Raw genomic sequence first — 25,395 nt, 5'->3', positions numbered from 1 at the left:
TCATTAAATCAAAAATGTTTCCTCAGCAACCCGTGCCAGTGCATTATGGTCGTTGTAGTACAACAAATCTACTGACAGTAATTTCTAGTACGTGTCTCACTCTTTTGGGGGCTTTTTGAAGGAAGGAATATACCTGGGGTATTTTCTAAGTTTTAGCACTGTTTTTGCATCACAAATCGTTGCTAGATTTTTTAAAAATAATTTACTTCCCAGCGCTAACTTCTTGAGTGCTGGAAAATCACCTGAATGGGAGCCAGTGAAGGTTCTTGAGATGGGAAAGGATGTGGTCCCTCTGGGGAGGTTGAGGATGAGTCTTCCTGATTTTTGTATTGTCTTCAAGAGGTGTGCAGTGATTCCCACTTAGGGCCCGACTCACAAAGGTAAACTTAGACCAAAAGTCTAAGTTTACACCAAAAGTCTAAGTTTATTGGTAGTAAAGTTAGACTTTTGGCCTAAGTTTGGACTTTTGGTGTAAGTTTAGACCAAAAGTCTAAATTTAGAACAAGTCTAACTTTACTACGAGTAATGTTGACTTTTGGTCTAAGTTTACCTTTGTGATTTTGGCCCCTAGAGTGTGTTCCCATAGTCCAACCAGCTGGTGACGAGGGCTTCGATTGGGAGCCACCTGAAGATCTTGCAGAGCATGCGTAGGGTGTGGAAGCATGCAGACAAAACTACGGTTACCTGTTCCTGCATAGATAACTCCATGTCCAAGATGATGCAGAGGTTGCAGTGTGGTCTGTCAGGGCGGGGGATAGGCCGAGTTCAGCAGGCTACCATGTATCGTTCCATTGCAAGATATTGTTTTGTAAAGTGCTCTAAAGCCCCTGGCTACACAAAAGTAAATAACTCAATACACTTGTATCTCACAGTTCAGCCACATACACCAGTATGGCTAATCCTAGCCCTTTCTTTCCTCCTGTGTAGGCGATGGTGGCCTGTTACCCTGGCAACGGAGCCGGGTACGTGCGACATGTGGACAATCCGAACGGGGATGGGCGCTGTGTCACCTGCATATACTACCTCAACAAGAACTGGGACTCCAAGGTATGATGGAGGGAGGACTTGGAACGCAGGGTACGGGTCCCACAGAGAGAAGAGGGGTGTCCAGAGACCAGGTGCGCGGTCCAATGGACACAGGGTTCGGGTCCTGGAGACAGGGACACAGGAGGAGGCCCAGGGACACACGGTGGGTGTGTGGGGGAGCAGAGCAGAGCACGGAGGCCCACGAGATACGGGGTACAGATGCTTGAACATGGATTGAGGGCTCCTGAGAGACTAGGGGTGGAATGACGGTTTGGAAGCTACCCTGAGCGATTACCAGTGGTTAGAATTTCTGTAATTATTTCTCCTATCACCTTCTGTGTGTTTGATGTTCCATCCTACGTAGCGAAGGAATGCCCAGTTGTGCCAACTGATCCACTGGAATCAACCCTGACTGTTGAGATCATGACTAGGGCAAAACCAGTCCTGGGTGCTTGTGTTCCTGTTTGGGGAGCGCCTGGCCTGGCAGTTCGGGCTGGACTGTTCCCATTGGAGCAGGGTCTAGACTGATGTGCATATAGTTGGGTCCAAACTGAGGTGGCATGGTGGATAGAAGAACGAAGGTTATCCTACCCCAGGATGTCCTACCCCGAGCGATTGCCAGTGGTTAGACCTATTGCAAGCATGTCTGTCATCACCTTTTGTGTGTTTGGTGCCAACACAATACAGGGTGCGCCCCAGAGACACAGGGTGCAGGGTCTCCTGGATACAAAGTGCGGGTCACAAAAGACAGGGTGAGGCCAGTTGATGCAGGGTGGGTCCCAGAGGACAGAGGGTGCAGGGTGGGTCTCGGAGGAGAGAGGATGCAGGGTGGGTCCCAGAGGACAGAGGGTGCAGGGTGGGTGGATGCAGAGTGGATCCCGGAGGACAGAGAGTGCAGGGTGGGTGCATGCAGGGTAGGTCCCGTAGGACAGAGGGTGCAGGGTGGGTGCCTGCAGGGTGGGTCCAAGAGGACAGGGTGCAGGGTGGGTGGATGCAGGGTGGGTCCCAGAGGACAGAGGGTGCAGGGTGGGACCTGGAGGAAAGAGGGTGCAGGGTGGGTCCCAGAGGACAGGGTGCAGGGTGGGTGGACGCAGGGTGGGTCCCGGAGGACAGAGGGTGCAGGGTGGGTGCATGCAGGGTGGGTTCCAGAGGACAGGGTGCAGGGTGGGTGGATGCAGAGTGGATCCCGGAGGACAGAGGGTGCAGGGTGGGTCCCGGAGGACAGAGGGTGCAGGGTGGGTGCATGCAGGGTGGGTCCAAGAGGACAGGGTGCAGGGTGGGTGGAGGCAGGTTGGGTCCCAGAGGACAGAGGGCGCAGGGTGGGACCTGGAGGAAAGAGGGTGCAGGGTGGGTGCATGCAGGGTGGGTCCCAGAGGACAGGGTGCAGGGTGGGTCCCGGAGGACAGAGGATGCAGGGTGGGTGCATGCAGGGTGGGTTCCAGAGGACAGGGTGCAGGGTGGGTGGATGCAGGGTGGGTCCCGGAGGACAGAGGGTGCAGGGTGGGTCCCGGAGGACAGAGGGTGCAGGGTGGATCCCAGAGGACGAGGTTACATGACGCCCCCAACACATAGGACTGTGTGATACGCCCCATCTGTTGCTGCCCCCCAGAACACGCTGTAACCCTCCCTTTCTCCCGCGCAGGTGCACGGCGGGGTGCTGCGGATATTCCCCGAAGGGCAGCGCTACGCGGTGGACATCGAGCCGCTGTTTGACCGGCTGCTGCTCTTCTGGTCCGACCGGCGGAACCCGCACGAGGTGCAGCCCTCCTACTCCACCAGGTGAGTGCGGCTCCGTCAGTGCCCCCCAGTACTAGGATCACTGCTGTCAGCGCACCTCTGTGCGAGCAGAAGCACCCCTGTGCCACCCCAATACTAGGATCACTGCTGTCAGTGCACCTCTGTCCCATCAGCAGCACACCTGTGCCCCCCCAGTATTAGGATCACTGCTGTCAGTGCTCCTCTGTCCCTGTGCCCCTCCAGTCCTACGGTCACTGCTGTCAGTGCACCACTGTCTGGCCCGCAGCCCTACTCCACCAGGAGAGTGTGGCTCAGTCACTGCTTCTCTGTCGCACTGGCAGCAGCCCCTGCTATTCCAGTACTAGAATCACAGAATGCTCCCACAGGACACCTCTGTCCCACCAGCAGCAATTCCTGCCATTCCAGTACTAGAATCACAGAATGCTCCCACAGGACACCTCTGTCCCACCAGCAGCAATTCCTGCCATTCCAGTACTAGAATCACAGAATGCTCCCACAGGACACCTCTGTCCCACCAGCAGCAATCCCTGCCATTCCAGTACTAGAATCACAGAATGCTCTCACAGGGCACCTCTGTACCACCAGCAGCAGACCCTGCCATTCCAGTACTAGAATCACAGACTGCTCTCACAGGACACCTCTCCCACTGGCAGCAGCCCCTGCTATTCCAGTACTAGAATCACAGACTGCTCTCACAGGACACCTCTCCCACTGGCAGCAGCCCCTGCTATTCAAGTACTAGGATCACAGGCAACCCTTCCAGTGCACCTCTCTCCAACCCCCAGCACCCCTACTATTCCAGTACTAGGATCAGAGGCGATAGTTCCAGTGCACCTCTGTACCACTGGAAGCAATCCCCCCCTAGTCCAGTACTAGAATCACAAGTGACACTTCTAGTGCACCTCTGTATCACTGGCAGCAGCCCCTGCCATTCCAGTACTAGAATCACAGAATGCTCCCACAGGGCACCTCTGTCCCACCAGCAGCAGTCCCTGCCATTCCAGTACTAGAATCACAGAATGCTCCCACAGGACCCCTCACTACCACTGCCAGTAGTCCCTGCCATTCCAGTACTAGAATCACAGAATGCTCTCACAGGGCACCTCTGTACCACCAGCAACAGTCCCTGCCATTCCAGTACTAGAATCACAGACTGCTCTCACAGGGCACCTCTGTATCACTGGCAGCAGTCCCTGCTATTCCAGTACTAGAATCACAGACTGCTCTCACAGGGCACCTCTCCCACTGGCAGCAGTCCCTGCCATTCCAGTACTAGAATCACAGACTGCTCTCACAGGGCACCTCTCCCACTGGCAGCAGCCCCTGCTATTCAAGTACTAGGATCACAGGCAACCCTTCCAGTGCACCTCTCTCCAACCCCCAGCACCCCTGCTATTCCAGTACTAGGATCAGAGGCGATAGTTCCAGTGCACCTCTGTACCACTGGAAGCAACCCCCCCCCCCCCAGTCCAGTACTAGAATCACAAGTGACACTTCTAGTGCACCTCTGTATCACTGGCAGCAGCCCCTGCCATTCCAGTACTAGAATCACAGAATGCTCCCACAGGAAACCTCTGTCCCACCAGCAGCAATCCCTGCCATTCCAGTACTAGAATCACAGAATGCTCCCACAGGACCCCTCACTACCACTGACAGTAGTCCCTGCCATTCCAGTACTAGAATCACAGACTGCTCTCACAGGACACCTCTGTATCACTGGCAGCAGCACCTGCCATTCCAGTACTAGAATCACAGACTGCTCTCACAGGGCACCTCAGTACCACTGGCAGCAGTCCCTGCTATTCCAGTACTAGAATCACAGACTGCTCTCACAGGACACCTCTCCCACTGGCAGCAGCCCCTGCCATTCCAGTACTAGAATCACAGAATGCTCCCACATGATACCTCTGTCCCACCAGCAGCAATCCCTGCCATTCCAGTACTAGAATCACAGAATGCTCTCACAGGGCACCTCTGTGCCACCAGCAGCAGTCCCTGCCATTCCAGTACTAGAATCACAGACTGCTCTCACAGGACACCTCTGTATCACTGGCAGCAGCCCCTGCCATTCCAGTACTAGAATCACAGAATGCTCCCACAAGACACCTCTGTCCCACCAGCAGCAATCCCTGCCATTCCAGTACTAGAATCACAGAATGCTCTCACAGGGCACCTCTGTACCACCAGCAGCAGTCCCTGCCATTCCAGTACTAGAATCACAGAATGCTCCCACAGGACCCCTCACTACCACTGACAGTAGTCCCTGCCATTCCAGTACTAGAATCACAGACTGCTCTCACAGGACACCTCTGTATCACTGGCAGCAGCCCCTGCCATTCCAGTACTAGAATCACAGAATGCTCCCACAGGACACCTCTGTCCCACCAGCAGCAATCCCTGCCATTCCAGTACTAGAATCACAGACTGCTCTCACAGGACACCTCTCCCACTGGCAGCAGTCCCTTCCATTCCAGTACTAGAATCAGACTGCTCTCACAGGACACCTCTCCCACTGGCAGCAGTCCCTGCCATTCCAGTACTAGAATCACAGACTGCTCTCACAGGACACCTCTCCCACTGGCAGCAGTCCCTGCCATTCCAGTACTAGAATCACAGACTGCTCTCACAGGGCACCTCTCCCACTGGCAGCAGCCCCTGCTATTCAAGTACTAGGATCACAGGCAACCCTTCCAGTGCACCTCTCTCCAACCCCCAGCACCCCTGCTATTCCAGTACTAGGATCACAGACTGCTCTCACAGGACACCTCAGTACCACTGGCAGCAATCCCTGCTATTCCAGTACTAGGATCAGAGGCGATAGTTCCAGTGCACCTCTGTACCACTGGAAGCAATCCCCCCCTAGTCCAGCACTAGAATCACAAGTGACACTTCTAGTGCACCTCTGTATCACTGGCAGCAGCCCCTGCCATTCCAGTACTAGAATCACAGAATGCTCCCACAGGACACCTTTGTCCCACCAGCAGCAATCCCTGCCATTCCAGTACTAGAATCACAGAATGCTCTCACAGGGCACCTCTGTACCACCAGCAGCAATCCCTGCCATTCCAGTACTAGAATCACAGACTGCTCTCACAGGACACCTCTCCCACTGGCAGCAGTCCCTTCCATTCCAGTACTAGAATCAGACTGCTCTCACAGGACACCTCTCCCACTGGCAGCAGTCCCTGCCATTCCAGTACTAGAATCACAGACTGCTCTCACAGGACACCTCTCCCACTGGCAGCAGTCCCTGCCATTCCAGTACTAGAATCACAGACTGCTCTCACAGGGCACCTCTCCCACTGGCAGCAGCCCCTGCTATTCAAGTACTAGGATCACAGGCAACCCTTCCAGTGCACCTCTCTCCAACCCCCAGCACCCCTGCTATTCCAGTACTAGGATCACAGACTGCTCTCACAGGACACCTCAGTACCACTGGCAGCAATCCCTGCTATTCCAGTACTAGGATCAGAGGCGATAGTTCCAGTGCACCTCTGTACCACTGGAAGCAATCCCCCCCTAGTCCAGCACTAGAATCACAAGTGACACTTCTAGTGCACCTCTGTATCACTGGCAGCAGCCCCTGCCATTCCAGTACTAGAATCACAGAATGCTCCCACAGGACACCTTTGTCCCACCAGCAGCAATCCCTGCCATTCCAGTACTAGAATCACAGAATGCTCTCACAGGGCACCTCTGTACCACCAGCAGCAGTCCCTGCCATTCCAGTACTAGAATCACAGACTGCTCTCACAGGACACCTCTCCCACTGGCAGCAGCCCCTGCTATTCAAGTACTAGGATCACAGGCAACCCTTCCAGTGCACCTCTCTCCAACCCCCAGCACCCCTGCTATTCCAGTACTAGGATCAGAGGCTATAGTTCCAGTGCACCTCTGTACCACTGGAAGCAATCCCCCCCTAGTCCAGTACTAGAATCACAAGTGACACTTCTAGTGCACCTCTGTATCACTGGCAGCAGCCCCTGCCATTCCAGTACTAGAATCACAGAATGCTCCCACAGGACACCTCTGTCCCACCAGCAGCAGTCCCTGCCATTTCAGTACTAGAATCACAGAATGCTCTCACAGGGCACCTCTGTACCACCAGCAGCAGTCCCTGCCATTCCAGTACTAGGATCACATGCAACACTTCTAGTGCACTCCCTGCTTATTCCAGTACTAGGATCACAGGCGGTAATTCCAGTGCACCACTGTACCACTGCAAACAATTCCTGCTATTCCAGTACTAAGATCACAGAGAGCTCTGTCAGTGCACTGTTATCCCCGTGTGTACACACAGAGAGACACTCTCAGGTTTTAGGTGCTCTTGTGTTTAGAAATCTAACTGTGACATGACTTCTGTTACGGATCCTGGTACAAACAACTGTCTATATGATTCCTTTTTCAATCCGACTTGGTACATTGTGCCTTTTTATGGATGGCTAAAATGTTTGAAGGGGCCTGCACTACTTGAATCAGACTGTTAGATTATTGCCCTGAAGAAGTTCATTTGAACGAAACGTGTTGACTGTATGGGTTTCTAACTGGAACTGTATAAAGAATATCGGGTCACTGTGTCAAACTGTTTTCTTCTGTAAAGTGGACTCAAGTGATTTGATGAATCTTGGACTTGGAGTAGAATGCATCCTGATGGGTTGCTTTCACCACCACTCTTGTTTCAGCTCTGCAGTAGAACTTTCTGTAATCTCTGATGTTTCTTCTGCCCCCAGGTACGCCATGACCGTCTGGTACTTCGATGCCGAAGAACGAGCCGAAGCGAGAGAGAAGTTCAAGAACTTAAACGGTGAGAACCTTTCATACCACCCCTCGAGCTGAGAGTGCAGGCCACCCCTCATCCCACAAACATCAGTCAATGAAATACTTGCAAGTGCCACAAACACCCAGAAGCAGCTTGGGACCTATTAGGCTGACATGAAGGAAAAGCACCGAACTAGGAATCCACTCCAGAGGAGTTTTCATCAGAGGCGTAGAAGCGTTATGTTTGCAGCATGTGCTGCTGCAGGTCACATTCTCTGCATAGCTTTGTTATTTAGAGCCTCATTTAGAGCTTGATTGAGGGGGTTACTCCGTCAGACACGTGACAGATATCCCGTCCGCTGTATTACGATTCCATTATATCCTATGAGAATCATAATATGGCGGATGGGATATCCATCACGTTTGCAATGGAATAACCCGTCCGACAAACTCTAAACCAGGTCTTAAGTGTTGAGCTAAGACAAAGAAAAAAGTTTAGTTTTTTGCAAAATGCTATATGACTTGACATTGCAGAGAGAGTCCTATAGAAAGTTGCTTCCAGGCTTCAGAGGATATAGCAGAGAACAATTTGTGTCCTAATCGAGATCATTCGAAGTGTGGGGCTGGTGCCATAACTTGAGACGCAGGAGCCCCGATGCCAGATGAAGCTCGATGGACCAGGCACAGACATTTAAACGGATTTGTTTTTCTACTGGCAGCCAGTGGAGTTTACGCCTGGCCTCTATAACATGGTGAACTTTACATTGACCAGAAACCCGTCTCTTGGCCGCATTCTGGATCAGCTGGTGAAAGCCATTAATATCCGGTATTGGCATAATCTGACCCAGAAAGAAGAGCTTCAGTCACCATAGTCACTCGGCCGTTTAAAGGAATGACCTGAAAGTCCTTACTCAAAAGATGTCATTGATGGAAGCATGCTGACACACTAGACTATAGTTTTGCTTCACGCAAAAGCTCCTTGTGAAGTTTGCATTAGATTTTTGACCACGCTAGCTGCTTGAAAATTTACCAATATAATTTCCTTTAACAAAAAACTGCAAGTGGAGAAGTGAGTATATAGCGGCCCGGCTTGGCAGGCTTTAGTGGCACTATAAGGAAGGTAAAGCCGACCCTGCTTCCCAGATGGCACCGGCAGCTGACGAGCAGTCTGATCTCACTAGTCGAGTGGCTTGGGCTGCAGTGTCTTCCTGTATGACTTATGTCACCTACTTTTACTGGAGAAAACGTTGTGTTGTGCTTTTTTTTCTTCCCTTAAAGTACACAACAGTCCTCTTTATGAAGTGCTACTTCATGGGTAGAAAGTCAGAATAGCAGCCTCATGAGCTCTGCGATTTTATGGATAAATTAGCTTGACCACTTCTACCTTAACATTCTTGGAGTTTTCCATGATCCTGCACACACATATATATATATATATATATATATATATATATATATATATATATATATATATATATATATATATATATATATTTATATTTATTCAAAACGCAGGAAAGCGCCGGATTTAAGGCACACAGCGTATTCCTGACCTCTTCCCCTGCTGCGGCGCACAATGGGCTGCCTAGCGCCAACGCAAGCACCATGACACCGTGGTACAAGGGCGCCTCCGTTGCATGCAGCATTATTTTTCTGCATTAAGGGACATTTTTCCTGCACAAAAACAATCATTCGAGACATATTCCTCCTCCTGTGTGTGCTGCAGAAGAAGAAAGAGGAAATAACGAGGAGAAATAAAGGTTCGATGGCATCTGTCGCTGTAGATACGCATGTTTTGCAATAGCTCGCCATCTGGTGTTGGGCCGGAGTGTTACAAGTTGTTTTTCTTCGAAGAAGTCTTTCGAGTCACGGGACCGAGTGACTCCTCCTTTTGTCTCCATTGCGCATGGGCGTCGACTCCATCTTCGATTGTTTTTTTTCCGCCATCGGGTTCGGACGTGTTCCTGTCGCTCCGAGTTTCGGAACGGAAAGATAGCTACTTTCGGAAGATTTTCGTCGGTATTGTTGCGTTCGGGATCGGCGTAGTTAGATTCAACACCGCGTCGAAGGATCAAAGAGCTCCGGTGCCCTTCGGGGGTAGTTTTTTCGATCCCCCGTCGGGGCCTGGTCGGCCCGACCGCGTGCTGAAGAACGCCGATGGAACGGACCCTGTTCCGTTTCTGCCCCAAATGCCACAATAAATACCCCTATACAGACCAACACTTGGTCTGTAACCTGTGCCTGTCACCTGAGCACAGTGAAGACACCTGCGAGGCCTGTCGTGCGTTCCGGTCCCGAAAAACACTCCGAGACCGTCGAGCCAGAAGACTTCAGATGGCGTCCGCGCCGACAGCCCACCAAGAGTTCGAGGAACAAGAAGAGGAAGGTACCTTCTCGATCCAAGACTCAGACTCCGAAGGATTCGACGATACACAAACCATGAGTAAGACGTCGAAAACCACTCAGAGGAAGATTTACAAGGCCCAGGGGACGCCACTGCCACCAGGCCATGGCTCCACCCATAAATTCGGTGACCGACCGTCGGCACCGAAAAAGGCCCAAACAGTGCCGAGATCGTCCGACTCCGGTCGAGACACCGGCACGCAGCCTTCTCGGGACCGAGAAAGTGCTGGAGACATGCATCGACACCGAAATGCCGGTGTAGACACGGCTCGACGCCGAGACAGCGGCCCCGAAGAAGATCGGCGCCGACAGGTTTCGGCCCCGAAAATGAAAAAAGTCACCTCGGAGCCGAAAAAGGACGCAGACAGGGTTTCGGTCCCGAAACAAACTGCAACCGACCCAGCTTCAGGCTCTTATACAGAAGAGCACTCGCTAACCTCCCAAATGCAAAAGCATAGGTTTGAGGAAGAGCTACAATCAACTGATGTGGACCATACGCAAAAGCGTATTTTCATACAGCAGGGGACAGGAAAAATAAGCACCCTTCCCCCTATTAGAAGAAAGAGAAGGTTGGAGTTCCAAACTGAACAGACACCACAACCAAAAGTGGTGAAAAGAGTTACCCCACCACCTTCTCCTCCGCCCGTGATTAACGTCTCGCCAGCACAAACTCCATCACACTCCCCAGCTCACACCACCATAAGCCAGGGTGACCAAGATCAAGACGCATGGGACCTATACGACGCCCCAGTGTCAGATAACAGTCCGGAGGCATACCCTACAAAGCCATCTCCACCAGAGGACAGCACCGCGTATTCTCAAGTGGTGGCTAGAGCAGCACAATTTCACAACGTAAGCCTCCACTCAGAACAGGTCGAGGATGATTTTTTATTCAACACACTCTCCTCCACCCACAGCTCATACCAAAGCCTGCCTATGCTCCCTGGTATGCTCCGGCACGCAAAAGAAATCTTTAAGGAGCCGGTCAAAAGTAGGGCAATCACACCAAGGGTGGAAAAAAAGTATAAGGCGCCTCCTACAGACCCGGTTTTCATCACTACACAGCTGCCACCAGACTCTGTCGTTGTAGGAGCAGCTAGGAAAAGGGCCAACTCCCACACATCTGGAGATGCACCACCCCCAGATAAAGAAAGCCGCAAGTTCGATGCAGCTGGTAAGAGAATCGCAGCACAAGCTGCAAACCAGTGGCGCATCGCGAACTCCCAGGCACTACTTGCACGCTATGACAGAGCCCATTGGAACGAGATGCAACATCTCATTGAACATCTGCCCAAGGACTTACAAAATAGGGCAAAACAAGTGGTTGAGGAGGGACAGACCATTTCCAACAACCAGTTCCGCTCCTCCATGGACGCTGCAGATACAGCTGCACGGACAATTAATACATCTGTAACTATCAGAAGGCATGCATGGCTCCGAACGTCTGGATTTAAACCAGAGATTCAACAAGCAGTTCTCAATATGCCTTTTAACGAAAAAGAACTGTTCGGTCCAGAAGTGGACACAGCGATTGAGAAACTCAAAAAAGATACGGACACTGCCAAAGCCATGGGCGCACTCTACTCCCCGCAGAGCAGAGGGAATTACAGCACATTCCGTAAAACACCCTTTAGAGGGGGGTTTCGGGGTCAGAGCACACAAGCCAGCACCTCACAAGCAACACCGTCCAGTTACCAGGGACAGTATAGAGGAGGTTTTCGGGGACAATATAGAGGAGGGCAATTCCCTAGGAATAGAGGAAGATTTCAGAGCCCCAAAACCCCTACTACTAAACAGTGACTCACATGTCACTCACCCCCTCCACACAACACCAGTGGGGGGAAGAATAAGTCATTATTACAAAGCATGGGAGGAAATCACTACAGACACTTGGGTTCTAGCAATTATCCAACATGGTTATTGCATAGAATTTCTACAATTCCCTCCAAACATACCACCAAAAGCACAAAATTTGACAAAACATCATTCCAATCTCCTGGAGATAGAAGTGCAGGCACTATTGCAAAAGAATGCAATCGAATTAGTGCCAAACACACAAATAAACACAGGAGTTTACTCACTGTACTTTCTGATACCAAAGAAGGACAAAACGCTGAGACCAATCCTAGACCTCAGAGTAGTGAACACTTTCATCAAATCAGACCACTTTCACATGGTCACACTACAAGAAGTATTGCCATTGCTAAAACTACACGACTACATGGCAACTTTAGACCTCAAGGATGCTTATTTCCATATACCAATACACCCATCGCACAGGAAATACCTAAGGTTTGTATTCAAGGGAATACATTACCAATTCAAGGTACTGCCTTTCGGATTAACAACCGCACCAAGATTCTTTACCAAATGTCTAGCGGTAGTCGCTGCACACATAAGAAGGCAGCAAATACATGTGTTCCCATATCTAGACGACTGGCTAATCAAGGCCCATTCGTTAATAGAGTGCTCAAATCACACAAATCATATCATACAAACCCTCTTCAAACTAGGGTTCACCGTCAACTTCACAAAATCCAAAATTCTGCCGCGCAAGGTACAACAATACCTAGGAGCCATAATAGACACATCAAAAGGAGTAGCCACTCCAAGTCCACAAAGAATTCAAAATTTCAACACCATCATACAACGCATGTATCCTACACAAAGGATACAAGCAAAGATGGTACTACAACTCCTAGGCATGATGTCTTCATGCATAGCCATTGTCCCAAACGCAAGACTGCACATGAGGCCCTTACAACAGTGCCTAGCATCACAGTGGTCTCAAGCACAGGGTCATCTTCTAGATCTGGTGTTAATAGACCGCCAAACTTACCTCTCGCTTCTGTGGTGGAACAACATAAATTTAAACAAAGGGCGGCCTTTCCAAGACCCAGTGCCACAATACGTAATAACAACAGATGCTTCCATGACAGGGTGGGGAGCACACCTCGATCAACACAGCATACAAGGACAATGGAACGTACACCAAACAAAACTGCATATAAATCACCTAGAACTTCTAGCAGTTTTTCAAGCACTAAAAGCTTTCCAACCAATAATAGTTCACAAATACATTGTTGTCATGTTGTCTGTTTTGACGAGAATGTATTATCTAAACAAGCAAGGGGGGACGCACTCCACGCAGTTAAGCCTGCTAGCACAAAAGATTTGGCGTTGGGCAATTCACAACCAAATTCGCCTAATAGCACAATTTATACCAGGGATCCAAAATCAACTCGCAGACAATCTCTCTCGACATCACCAACAGGTCCACGAATGGGAAATTCACCCCCAAATTCTGAACACTTATTTCAAACTCTGGGGAACACCTCAGATAGACTTGTTTGCGACAAAGGAGAACGCAAAATGCCAAAACTTTGCATCCAGATACCCACACAAACAGTCCCAAGGCAATGCCCTATGGATGAACTGGTCAGGGATATTTGCTTACGCTTTTCCTCCTCTCCCTCTCCTTCCTTACCTGGTAAACAAACTCAGTCAAAACAAACTCAAACTCATATTAATAGCACCAACTTGGGCAAGGCAACCCTGGTACACAACGCTGCTAGACCTATCAGTAGTACCCTGCATCAAATTGCCCAACAGGCCAGATCTGTTGACACAACACAACCAAAAGATCAGACACCCAGATCCAGCATCGCTGAATCTAGCAATCTGGCTCCTGAAATCCTAGAATTCGGGCACTTACAACTTACCCAAGAATGTATGGAAGTCATAAAACAAGCAAGAAGGCCATCCACCAGGCACTGCTATGCAAGTAAATGGAAGAGGTTTGTTTGCTACTGCCATATTAATCAAATACAACCATTACACACAACTCCAGAACAGGTAGTGGGTTACTTGCTTCACTTACAAAAATCTAACCTAGCTTTCTCTTCCATTAAGATTCACCTTGCAGCAATATCTGCATACCTGCAAACTACCTATTCAACTTCCCTATATAAAATACCAGTCATTAAAGCATTCATGGAGGGCCTTAGGAGAATTATACCACCAAGAACACTACCTGTTCCTTCATGGAACCTAAATGTTGTCCTAACTAGACTTATGGGTCCACCTTTTGAACCCATGCACTCCTGCGACATACAGTTCCTAACCTGGAAGGTGGCATTTCTCATCGCCATTACTTCCCTAAGAAGAGTAAGCGAGATTCAGGCGTTTACTATACAGGAACCTTTTATACAACTACACAAAAATAAAGTCGTCCTAAGGACCAATCCTAAATTTTTGCCAAAGGTTATTTCACCGTTCCATCTAAATCAAACAGTGGAACTTCCAGTGTTCTTTCCACAGCCAGATACCGTAGCTGAAAGGGCACTACATACATTAGATGTCAAAAGAGCATTAATGTATTACATTGACAGAACAAAAAACATCAGAAAGACTAAACAACTCTTTATTGCATTTCAAAAACCTCACGCAGGAAACCCAATTTCAAAACAAGGTATAGCCAGATGGATAGTTAAATGCATCCAAATCTGCTACCTTAAAGCTAAACGACAGCTGCCCATTACACCAAGGGCACACTCAACCAGAAAGAAAGGTGCTACCATGGCCTTTCTAGGAAACATCCCAATGCAAGAAATATGTAAGGCAGCCACATGGTCTACGCCTCACACATTCACCAAGCACTACTGTGTAGACGTGTTATCCGCACAACAGGCCACAGTAGGTCAAGCCGTGTTAAGAACATTATTTCACACTACTTCCACTCCTACAGGCTGATCCACCGCTTTTGGGGAAATAACTGCTTACTAGTCTATGCAGAACATGTGTATCTACAGCGACAGATGCCATCGAACTGAAAATGTCACTTACCCAGTGTACATCTGTTCGTGGCATCAGTCGCAGTAGATTCGCATGTGCCCACCCGCCTCCCCGGGAGCCTGTAGCAGTTTGGAAGTTACCTTCAACTATTTGTATATGTATCATCTCAACCTTAAATAGGTGCATACTTAGTCACTCCATTGCATGGGCACTATTACTACAATTCAACTCCTACCTCACCCTCTGCGGGGAAAAACAATCGAAGATGGAGTCGACGCCCATGCGCAATGGAGACAAAAGGAGGAGTCACTCGGTCCCGTGACTCGAAAGACTTCTTCGAAGAAAAACAACTTGTAACACTCTGGCCCAACACCAGATGGCGAGCTATTGCAAAACATGCGAATCTACTGCGACTGATGCCACGAACAGATGTACACTGGGTAAGTGACATTTTCATTATTTCTCCTTGTTGCACCTCAACCTGGGGAGCCGTATGGTTTTAGCTCATTCCCAGGTTGAAAAGGTCTTGTACGTCTGGTGAAGCATCAAAAACCATGGGTATTGAGCGGGAACGCCCACCGCAACGCCTTCCTGGGTGATTTGTGCCACATTGCGTTACTCCAGATTTTTGGAGCCACTCAAAGCCAAGCAAAGTGGTATTGCGTGACTTCAAAAATTTGACTTCGAGGTTTGTGTCACGCATGTACTACATTGCGTGGTGCAAACGTGACGCAGCCCTATCATAAATATGCCCCTCAGTCTTTTTGAATTCACTGTTGATGCCCGTGACTGAAAGCTAGGATTACAAGTAAGTAACTTTTCCTTTGCTGGTGCAGTGTAATGTGACACCTCAGATCCTTGTCCTGAAGTCTCTGGACCTCTGTGCCCACATGCCCACAGCTGGCACTCAGTTCTCTTGTATAACCAAATGTCTCTTTCCTTTACTGCAGCCTCTGGAAAGAAGACCAGACCTCCAGGTGAAGATGGCTCCTGCTGACCTCTCCGCATGTTTACGAAGCCCATCTTTCTTCCAGAGGGACAGTCTGACTACGAACAGGAGGTGGCCTGGCGTGGCCTCGCCCGCGGGCAAGTTTGGGACTTCCCTGCATAAGGAGTGGCTTGGACTGCAGACACTGGGTATCACCGAAGGCCCATCTGCACCCTGCACCTTTGCTTCTAATAATGGGCCTGGAGTGTAGCTCCCTGAAGAGAGCTTGAGACAGCCTTTTGGTACAGATGTGGGCGCCTTCTCCAAGAAGCAGCTCTCTAAGCACTTTACAGCTGTGGAGGAAGATGTCACTTGCTGGAGACAATCTTTGACGTGTCCTGGAAATGGAGCTCGGGCATTGCCAGGGCAGGTGCGTTAAAAAGCAGAGGTGGCCTCGGTCAAAGGCGGTCCCTCCCTTCACCACTGGTTTGGGTTTTAAAATGTGATTTCACGGTGTACACCGCTGCCTCGCAGAGGTGGGGGTCTATGCACTACTGCAGATCCCTTGCCTGGGCCAAGCTAGCTTTCCAAGAAGTCCTCGTGATACCCGGGCAGAGTCTGTTGTTCCATATTGCAAGGGCTGCCAACACCTGGACAGCTTCACCCGGAAGTAATGCAGACACACAGGTACAGCACCTGGAAGGCTTGACCCGGAAGTAATGCAGACACACAGGTACAGGGTGTAAAAGGAAGGGCTGCCAGCACCTGGAGGGCTTGACCCGGAAGTAATGCAGACACACAGGTACAGGGTGTAAAAGGAAGGGCTGCCAGCACCTGGAGGGCTTGACCCGGAAGTAATGCAGACACACAGGTACAGGGTGTAAAAGGAAGGGCTGCCAGCACCTGGAGGGCTTGACCCGGAAGTAATGCAGACACACAGGTACAGGGTGTAAAAGGAAGGGCTGCCAGCACCTGGAGGGCTTGACCCGGAAGTAATGCAGACACACAGGTACAGGGTGTAAAAGGAAGGGCTGCCAGCACCTGGAGGGCTTGACCCGGAAGTAATGCAGACACACAGGTACAGGGTGTAAAAGGAAGGGCTGCCAGCACCTGGAGGGCTTGACCCGGAAGTAATGCAGACACACAGTGTAGGAGGCTGGACTGGCTTGTAGTGAGTACCAAGGGGTACTTGCACCTTGCACCAGACCCAGTTATCCCTTATTAGTGTATAGGGTGTCTAGCAGCTTAGGCTGATAGATAATGGTAGCTTAGCAGAGCAGCTTAGGCTGACTAGGAGACGTGTGAAGCTACTACAGTACCACTTAGTGTCATATGCACAATATCATAAGAAAACACAATACACAGTTATACTAAAAATAAAGGTACTTTATTTTTATGACAATATGCCAAAGTATCTTAGAGTGTACCCTCAGTAAGAGGATAGGAAATATACACAAGATATATATACACAATAGCAAAAATATGCAGTATAGTCTTAGAAAACAGTGCAAACAATGTATAATTACAATAGGATGCAATGGGGAAACATAGGGATAGGGGCAACACAAACCATATACTCCAAAAGTGGAATGTGAACCACGAATGGACCCCAAACCTATGTGACCTTGTAGAGGGTCGCTGGGACTATTAGAAAATAGTGAGAGTTAGAAAAATAACCCTCCCCAAGACCCTGAAAAGTGAGTGCAAAGTGCACCAAAGTTCCCCTAAGGACAAAATAGTCGTGTTAGAGGGAGAATGCAAGGAAAACACAAATCAGCAATGCAACAACGATGGATTCCTGTCTGAAGGTACCTGTGGAACAAGGGGACCAAGTCCAAAAGTCACAAGCAGCTCGGAGATGGGCAGATGCCCAAGAAATGCCAGCGGTTGGTGCAAAGAAGCTCTTACTAGGCTGAAGAACTGTGAATACTGCAGGAACGACAAGGGCTAGAGACTTCCCCTTTGGAGGATGGATCCCCCACGCCTTGGAGAGTCGTGCAGAAGTGTTTTCCCGCCGGACGGACGCCAACAAGCCTTGCTACACGCAAATCGTGCGTTTGGCGTTTTTGGACGCTGCTGGGGCCCAGGAGGGACCAGAAGGTCGCAAATTGGACCTGCAGAGAGAGGGGACGTCGAGCAAGACAAAGAGCCCTCACTGAAGCAGGTAGCACCCGGAGAAGTGCCAGAAACAGGCACTACGAGGATGCGTGAAACGGTGCTCGCCGAAGTTGCACAAAGGAGTCCCACGTCGCCGGAGACCAACTTAGAAAGTCGTGCAATGCAGGTTAGAGTGCCGTGGACCCAGGCTTGGCTGTGCACACAGGATTTCCGCCGGAAGTGCACAGGGGCCGGAGAAGCTTGCAAAGTCGCGGTTCCCAGCAATGCAGCCCAGCGAGGTGAGGCAAGGACTTACCTCCACCAAACTTGGGCTGAAGAGTCACTGGACTGTGGGGGTCACTTGGACGGTGTCGCTGGATTCGAGGGACCTCGCTCGTCGTGCTGAGAGGAGACCCAAGGGACCGGAGATGCAGCTTTTTGGTGCCTGCGGTTGCAGGGGGAAGATTCCGTCGACCCACGGGAGATTTCTTCGGAGCTTCTGGTGCAGAGAGGAGGCAGACTACCCCCACAGCATGCACAAGCAGGAAAACAGTCGAGAAGGCGGCAGGATCAGCGTTACAGAGTTGCAGTAGTCGTCTTTGCTACTATGTTGCAGGTTTGCAGGCTTCCAGCGCGGTCAGCGGTCGATTCCTTATCAGAAGGTGAAGAGGGAGATGCAGAGGAACTCGGCTGAGCTCATGCATTCGTTATCTAAAGTTTCCCCAGAGACAGAGACCCTAAATAGCCAGAAAAGAGGGTTTGGCTACCTAGGAGAGAGGAAAGGCTACTAACACCTGAAGGAGCCTATCACAAGGAGTCTCTGACGTCACCTGGTGGCACTGGCCACTCAGAGCAGTCCAGTGTGCCAGCAGCACCTCTGTTTCCAAGATGGCAGAGGTCTGGAGCACACTGGAGGAGCTCTGGACACCTCCCAGGGGAGGTGCAGGTCAGGGGAGTGGTCACTCCCCTTTCCTTTGTCCAGTTTCGCGCCAGAGCAGGGGCTAAGGGGTCCCTGAACCGGTGTAGACTGGCTTATGCAGAATTGGGCACCTCTGTGCCCAACAAAGCATTTCCAGAGGCTGGGGGAGGCTACTCCTCCCCTGCCTTCACACCATTTTCCAAAGGGAGAGGGTGTCACACCCTCTCTCAGAGGAAGTTCTTTGTTCTGCCATCCTGGGCCAGGCCTGGCTGGACCCCAGGAGGGCAGATGCCTGTCTGAGGGGTTGGCAGCAGCAGCAGCTGCAGAGAAACCCCAGGAAGGGCAGTCTGGCAGTACCAGGGTCTGTGCTACAGACCACTGGGATCATGGAATTGTACCAACAATGCCAGGATGGCATAGAGGGGGCAATTCCATGATCATAGACATGTTACATGGCCATATTCGGAGTTACCATGGTGAAGCTACATATAGGTAGTGACCTATATGTAGTGCACGCGTGTAATGGTGTCCCCGCACTCGCAAAGTTCAGTGAATTGGCTCTGAACAATGTGGGGGCACCTTGGCTAGTGCCAGGGTGCCCTCACACTAAGTAACTTTGCACCTAACCTTTACCAGGTAAAGGTTAGACATATAGGTGACTTATAAGTTACTTAAGTGCAGTGTAAAATGGCTGTGAAATAACGTGGACGTTATTTCACTCAGGCTGCAGTGGCAGGCCTGTGTAAGAATTGTCAGAGCTCCCTATGGGTGGCAAAAGAAATGCTGCAGCCCATAGGGATCTCCTGGAACCCCAATACCCTGGGTACCTCAGTACCATATACTAGGGGATTATAAGGGTGTTCCAGTAAGCCAATGTAAATTGGTAAAAATGGTCACTAGCCTGTCAGTGACAATTTGGAAAGCAATGAGAGAGCATAACCACTGAGGTTCTGATTAGCAGAGCCTCAGTGAGACAGTTAGTCACTACACAGGTAACACATACAGGCACACTTATGAGCACTGGGGCCCTGGGTTACCAGGGTCCCAGTGACACATACAACTAAAACAACATATATACAGTGAAAAATGGGGGTAACATGCCAGGCAAGATGGTACTTTCCTACACAACCCCCCCCCAAACGAAGGACAATAAGACTAGCCATTACCTGATGAGTCTTCATTGTCTAAGTGGAAATATCTGGAGAGTCCATCTGCATTGGAGTGGCTACTCCCAGGTCTATGTTCCACTGTATAGTCCATTCCCTGTAGGGATATGGACCACCTCAACAATTTAGGATTTTCACCTTTCATTTGTTTTAGCCAAAGTAGAGGTTTGTGGTCTGTCTGAACAATGAAGTGAGTGCCAAACAGGTATGGCCTCAACTTCTTCAGAGCCCAGACCACAGCAAAGGCCTCCCTCTCAATGGCAGACCAACGCTTTTCTCTAGGGGTCAACCTTCTACTAATAAAAGCAACAGGTTGATCCTGGCCCTCAGAATTAAGTTGTGATAGGACTGCCCCTACTCCTAATTCAGATGCATCAGTTTGGACATAGAATTTTTTAGAGTAACAAGGGCTTTTCAGGACAGGTGCAGAGCACATGGCCTGCTTCAGCTCCTCAAAAGCTTTCTGACAGTTTGCTGTCCATAATACCTTTTTAGGCATTTTCTTGGATGTGAGGTCATTAAGAGGGGCTGCAATGGAGCCATAGTTCTTAATGAACCTCCTGTAATACCCAGTGAGGCCTAGGAAGGCTCTCACCTGAGTCTGAGTGGTAGGGGGAATCCAATCAATAATAGTTTGGATTTTCCCCTGAAGTGGTGCAATCTGTTCCCCACCAACAAGGTGTCCCAGATAAACCACCTTACCCTGCCCTATCTGGCACTTTGAAGCCTTGATAGTGAGGCCTGCCTTTTGCAGGTGGACCAGGTGATCATCCCAGCTGGAGCTAAAGACAGCTATATCATCCAAATATGCTGCACTGAAAGCTTCCAGCCCTTGCAGGACTGTGTTCACCAACCTCTGAAAAGTGGCAGGTGCATTTTTCAAACCAAAAGGCATTACAGTAAACTGGTAATGTCCTCCAATGGTAGAAAATGCAGTCTTAGGTTTAGCATCTTCTGACATTTTGATCTGCCAATACCCTGCAGTCAAATCAAAAGTGCTTAGATACTTGGCAGATGCCAGTGTATCTATTAGCTCATCTGCCCTGGGTATAGGGTGAGCATCTGTTTTGGTTACCAAGTTGAGACCTCTATAGTCTACACAAAACCTCATTTCCTTCTTTCCATCTTTAGAATTGGGTTTTGGTACCAGTACCACAGGAGAAGCCCATGGACTGTCAGAGTGCTCAACCACTCCTAGTTCCAACATCTTCTGAACTTCTTGCTTTATGCAGTCCCTGACATGGTCAGGCTGCCTATAGATCTTACTTTTGACAGGTAAACTGTCTCCAGTATCTATAGTGTGCTCACACCAAGAAGTGGTGCCTGGCACAATGGAGAAGAGTTCTGAAAATTGTCCTAGGAGATTTATGCAATTATCTTTCTGCTCAGCAGTAAGACAATCAGCCAAAACTACCCCTTCCACAAGAGCATCTTGTTCTGTGGAAGAGAAGAGATCAGGTAGAGGATCACTGTCTTCTTCCTGTCCCTCATCTGTTGCCATGAGCAGGGTGAGATCAGCCCTGTCATAGTAGGGTTTCAGGCGGTTGACATGGAGCACCCTAAGGGGACTCCTGGCAGTGCCTAAGTCAACCAAGTAGGTGACTTCACCCTTCTTTTCAACAATTGTGTGTGGACCACTCCATTTATCTTGGAGTGCTCTTGGGGCCACAGGCTCCAAGACCCACACTTTCTGCCCTGGTTGGTACTGAACCAAAACAGCCTTCTGATCATGCCATTGCTTCTGGAGCTCTTGGCTGGCCTGAAGGTTTTTACTGGCCTTTTTCATGTACTCAGCCATCCTTGATCTGAGGCCAAGTACATAGTCCACAATATCCTGCTTAGGAGCTTTTAAAGGTTGTTCCCAACCCTCCTTTACAAGTGTGAGTGGACCCCTAACAGGGTGTCCAAAAAGAAGTTCAAAGGGGCTGAAGCCCACTCCTTTCTGGGGTACCTCCCTGTAGGCAAAAAGGAGGCATGGTAGAAGGATATCCCATCTCCTGCGGAGTTTTTCAGGGAGTCCCATAATCATGCCTTTGAGAGTTTTATTAAATCTCTCCACCAGTCCATTTGTTTGTGGATGATAGGGTGTTGTGAACTTGTAAGTTACACCACACTCCTTCCACATGGCCTTTAAGTATGCAGACATGAAATTGCTTCCTCTGTCTGATACTACTTCCTTTGGGAAGCCCACCCTGGAAAATATTCCCAGGAGGGCCTTTGCCACTGCAGGAGCTGTAGTGGTCCTTAAAGGAATAGCTTCAGGATACCTTGTGGCATGGTCCACTACCACTAAGATAAACCTATTGCCTGAAGCAGTAGGAGGGTCAAGGGGGCCAACTATGTCAACCCCTACCCTTTCAAAGGGAACCCCAACCACAGGCAGTGGGATAAGGGGTGCCTTTGGAGTGCTACCTGTCTTGCCACTGGCTTGACAGGTTTCACAGGACTTACAAAAATCTTTTGTGTCCTCAGACATCCTAGGCCAATGAAACAGTGGTACCAATCTGTCCCAAGTTTTCATTTGACCCAGGTGCCCAGCTAAGGGAATGTCATGTGCCAGTGTTAGGAGGAACTTTCTGTACTCCTGAGGAATCACTAATCTCCTGGCAGCTCCAGGTTTAGGATCCCTTTGCTCAGTGTACAAGAGGTTGTCCTCCCAGTAAACTCTGTGTGAGTCACTGACATCCCCATTAGCCTGTTTGACAGCTTGCTGTCTGAGACCCTCTAATGTGGGACAGGTTTGCTGTGCCACACTCAGCTCCTCTCTGGCAGGCCCCCCTTCACCCAAAAGCTCAGCAGTGTCTGCTTCCAGCTCCTCTGGTGTAGGTTCTGCACAGGGAGGGAATTCTTCTTCCTCAGAATTAGAATCCACTGTAGAGGGAGGGATAGTAGGAAGTGGTTTGCTTCTACTAGCCCTAGCTTTAGGGAGCACTTGGTCCATTGTTCCAGGATCCAAGCTTCCCTGTCCTTTTTGCTTTTTGGCCTGAGCCCTTGTCAAAGCAAAAATATGCCCTGGGATGCCCAGCATTGCTGCATGGGCCTCCAACTCCACATCTGACCAAGCTGATGTCTCCAAATCGTTCCCTAATAGACAGTCTACAGGTAAATCTGAAGCTACCACAACTTTCTTTGGACCAGATACCCCCCCCCAGTTGAGATTTACAACAGCCATGGGGTGGCTTTGTGTTATGTTGTGAGCATCGGTTACTTGGTACTGGTGTCCAAGTATGTGTTGTTCAGGGTGCACCAGTTTCTCAATCACCATTGTGACACTGGCACCTGTGTCCCTGTAGGCCTGGACCTCAACACCATTTATTAGGGTTAGTTGCTTGTACTTCTCCAAGTTATGGGGGCAAGCAACCAAAGTGGCTAAGTCAATAGCCCCTTCAGAGACTAAAGTAGCCTCTGTGGTCTCCCTAATCAGACCAACCCCAACTAAATTACCAAAAGTGAGCCCAGCTACTCCCTTGGATTGGCTATTAGTAGGTTTGCTCCCACCACCACTGCTATTAGTAGGGACACTAGGTGTAGCAGTAGGGGTTGTAGTGGTAGGAGCTGTGGTGCCTTTCTTTGGACAACTGGGATCTGTTGTCCAATGGCCTTTTATCTTACATAAATAGCACCATGGTTTCTTTTCCTTGTTCTGATTAGAGGAGGGTTTGGGCCCACCACCCCCACCAGAGTGTTTTTGTGGGCCTGATGAAGACTCATTTTTAGATTTGTCCCCACCCTTGTCAGAAGACTTACCATCCTTCTTTTTGTTGCCATCTTTGTCACCCCCTGTATGAACTTTTCTGTTCACTCTTGTTCTGACCCATTTGTCTGCCTTCTTTCCCAATTCTTGGGGAGAGGTCAGATCAGAGTCCACCAAGTACTGGTGCAACAAATCAGACACACAATTATTAAGAATATGCTCTCTCAGGATTAAGTTATACAGGCTGTCATAATCAGTAACTTTACTGCCATGTAACCACCCCTCCAAGGCCTTCACTGCCTGGTCAATGAAATCAACCCAGTCTTGTGAAGACTCCTTTTTGGTATCTCTGAACTTGATCCTGTACTGTTCAGTGGTTAAGCCATAACCATCCAGGAGTGCATTCTTAAGAACTTGGAAATTGTTAGCATCATTTTCTTTTACAGTAAGGAGCCTATCCCTACCTTTTCCAGTAAATGATAGCCATAGGATAGCAGCCCACTGCCTTTGAGGGACATCCTGTACAGCACAGGCCCTCTCAAGTGCAGCAAACCACTTGTTAATGTCATCCCCCTCCTTGTAAGGGGGAACTATCTTATGCAGATTCCTGGAATCATGCTCTTTTGCAGGATGACTATGGGGAATACTGCTGCTGCCACCATGGGTATCTAAACCCATTTTCTGTCTTTCCCTCTCTATTTCTAAAGACTGTCTATCCAAATCCAGCTGTTGCTTCTTGAGCTTCAGTCTGGTTTGCTCCACTCTCAATCTATTGAGCTCCCTTTCCAACAATCTGTCATCAGGGTGGGTGGGAGGGACATTTCTAGATACAGAGGTATGATGGGAATGAACAGAAGGAGACCTGTCCCTTACAGAGGGCACCCTAACAGCTTGGCTACCAGCATAATGTGAGAGCACACCATCAGTATGGTGTGATTCAACCTCTGTACCAACTATGCTAGACTGTCTAGTAATGGGCAGGCTGAGAATTTTCTTTCCTGAACCTTTTCCTGGGGGAGTCCCTGGATCAGATTGAGAACCATTAGCTACTTTTTCTACAGATTGGGCACTTATGGCCTTATCCTGTACTCTAAGCATATTAATTAACAGTTCTAAGGAAGGATTCTTCCCTACACTCAAACCTCTCTCTATGCAGAGACTCCTTGCTCCTTTCCAGCTAAGGTGATCATATGCAAGTTTGGACAGTTCAACTTTTTGGCCTGTGCCAGACATTTTTAGAGAGAGTTAAAGTGATAGATAAAGAGAAAAAAGTTTTCAGAACTTTTTGGAAAGACAGAAAAAACTTTTTAAACTTTTAAGAACTTTTTGAAAGTTTAGTAGTACTTTTCAGCACTTAGAAAAGAGTGAAAAGAGGAAATGCTAAACTTTTTGGCTATGTGTATATACACTGACCTTGTTTTGTATATTTTTCTCTTATGAAAAGTACCATGACAAGAGTGGTAAGTAGTCTCAAGCACTTATCCCACCACTGCACAACCAATGTAGGAGGCTGGACTGGCTTGTAGTGAGTACCAAGGGGTACTTGCACCTTGCACCAGACCCAGTTATCCCTTATTAGTGTATAGGGTGTCTAGCAGCTTAGGCTGATAGATAATGGTAGCTTAGCAGAGCAGCTTAGGCTGACTAGGAGACGTGTGAAGCTACTACAGTACCACTTAGTGTCATATGCACAATATCATAAGAAAACACAATACACAGTTATACTAAAAATAAAGGTACTTTATTTTTATGACAATATGCCAAAGTATCTTAGAGTGTACCCTCAGTAAGAGGATAGGAAATATACACAAGATATATATACACAATAGCAAAAATATGCAGTATAGTCTTA

At 49.2% G+C, this 25,395-nt stretch overlaps 2 protein-coding genes across 2 annotated transcripts in view; both read left to right on the top strand.

The window, feature by feature from the left end:
- LOC138260510 (prolyl hydroxylase EGLN3-like) overlaps positions 1 to 16,808 on the top strand; it is a 121,200-nt gene extending 104,392 nt beyond the window's left edge. The window contains exon 7 of the transcript XR_011198865.1: positions 16,361 to 16,808. The gene's annotated coding sequence lies outside the window, so the exon portion shown is untranslated. The remainder of the gene's footprint in view (positions 1 to 16,360) is intronic.
- LOC138260512 (prolyl hydroxylase EGLN3-like) lies at positions 902 to 16,364 on the top strand. Its single transcript, XM_069209103.1, has 4 exons — positions 902 to 1,047; positions 2,669 to 2,805; positions 7,515 to 7,588; positions 15,690 to 16,364. The coding sequence occupies exons 1-4, from the start codon at positions 931 to 933 to the stop codon at positions 15,734 to 15,736; spliced, it is 375 nt and encodes a 124-aa protein (XP_069065204.1). The 5' UTR covers positions 902 to 930; the 3' UTR covers positions 15,737 to 16,364.
- Positions 16,809 to 25,395: the final 8,587 nt, after the last annotated feature.

This window comes from Pleurodeles waltl, chromosome 9 (assembly GCF_031143425.1).
Source record: "Pleurodeles waltl isolate 20211129_DDA chromosome 9, aPleWal1.hap1.20221129, whole genome shotgun sequence".
In the NCBI taxonomy this organism is placed as follows: Eukaryota; Metazoa; Chordata; class Amphibia; order Caudata; family Salamandridae; genus Pleurodeles; species Pleurodeles waltl.
Note: the sequence above shows the minus strand (reverse complement) of the source record. Positions and strands in the feature narration are given on the sequence as shown.

What these genes read in the sequence shown, in the direction of transcription:
- LOC138260512 (XM_069209103.1), top strand. Translation starts at nt 931, where the DNA reads ATGGTGGCCTGTTACCCTGGCAACGGAGCCGGGTACGTGCGACATGTG. An exon ending in CAGCCCTCCTACTCCACCAG is followed by an intron (nt 2,806 to 7,514) that starts GTGAGTGCGGCT and finishes TTCTGCCCCCAG; the next exon opens with GTACGCCATGACCGTCTGGT. An exon ending in GAAGTTCAAGAACTTAAACG is followed by an intron (nt 7,589 to 15,689) that starts GTGAGAACCTTT and finishes CCTTTACTGCAG; the next exon opens with CCTCTGGAAAGAAGACCAGA.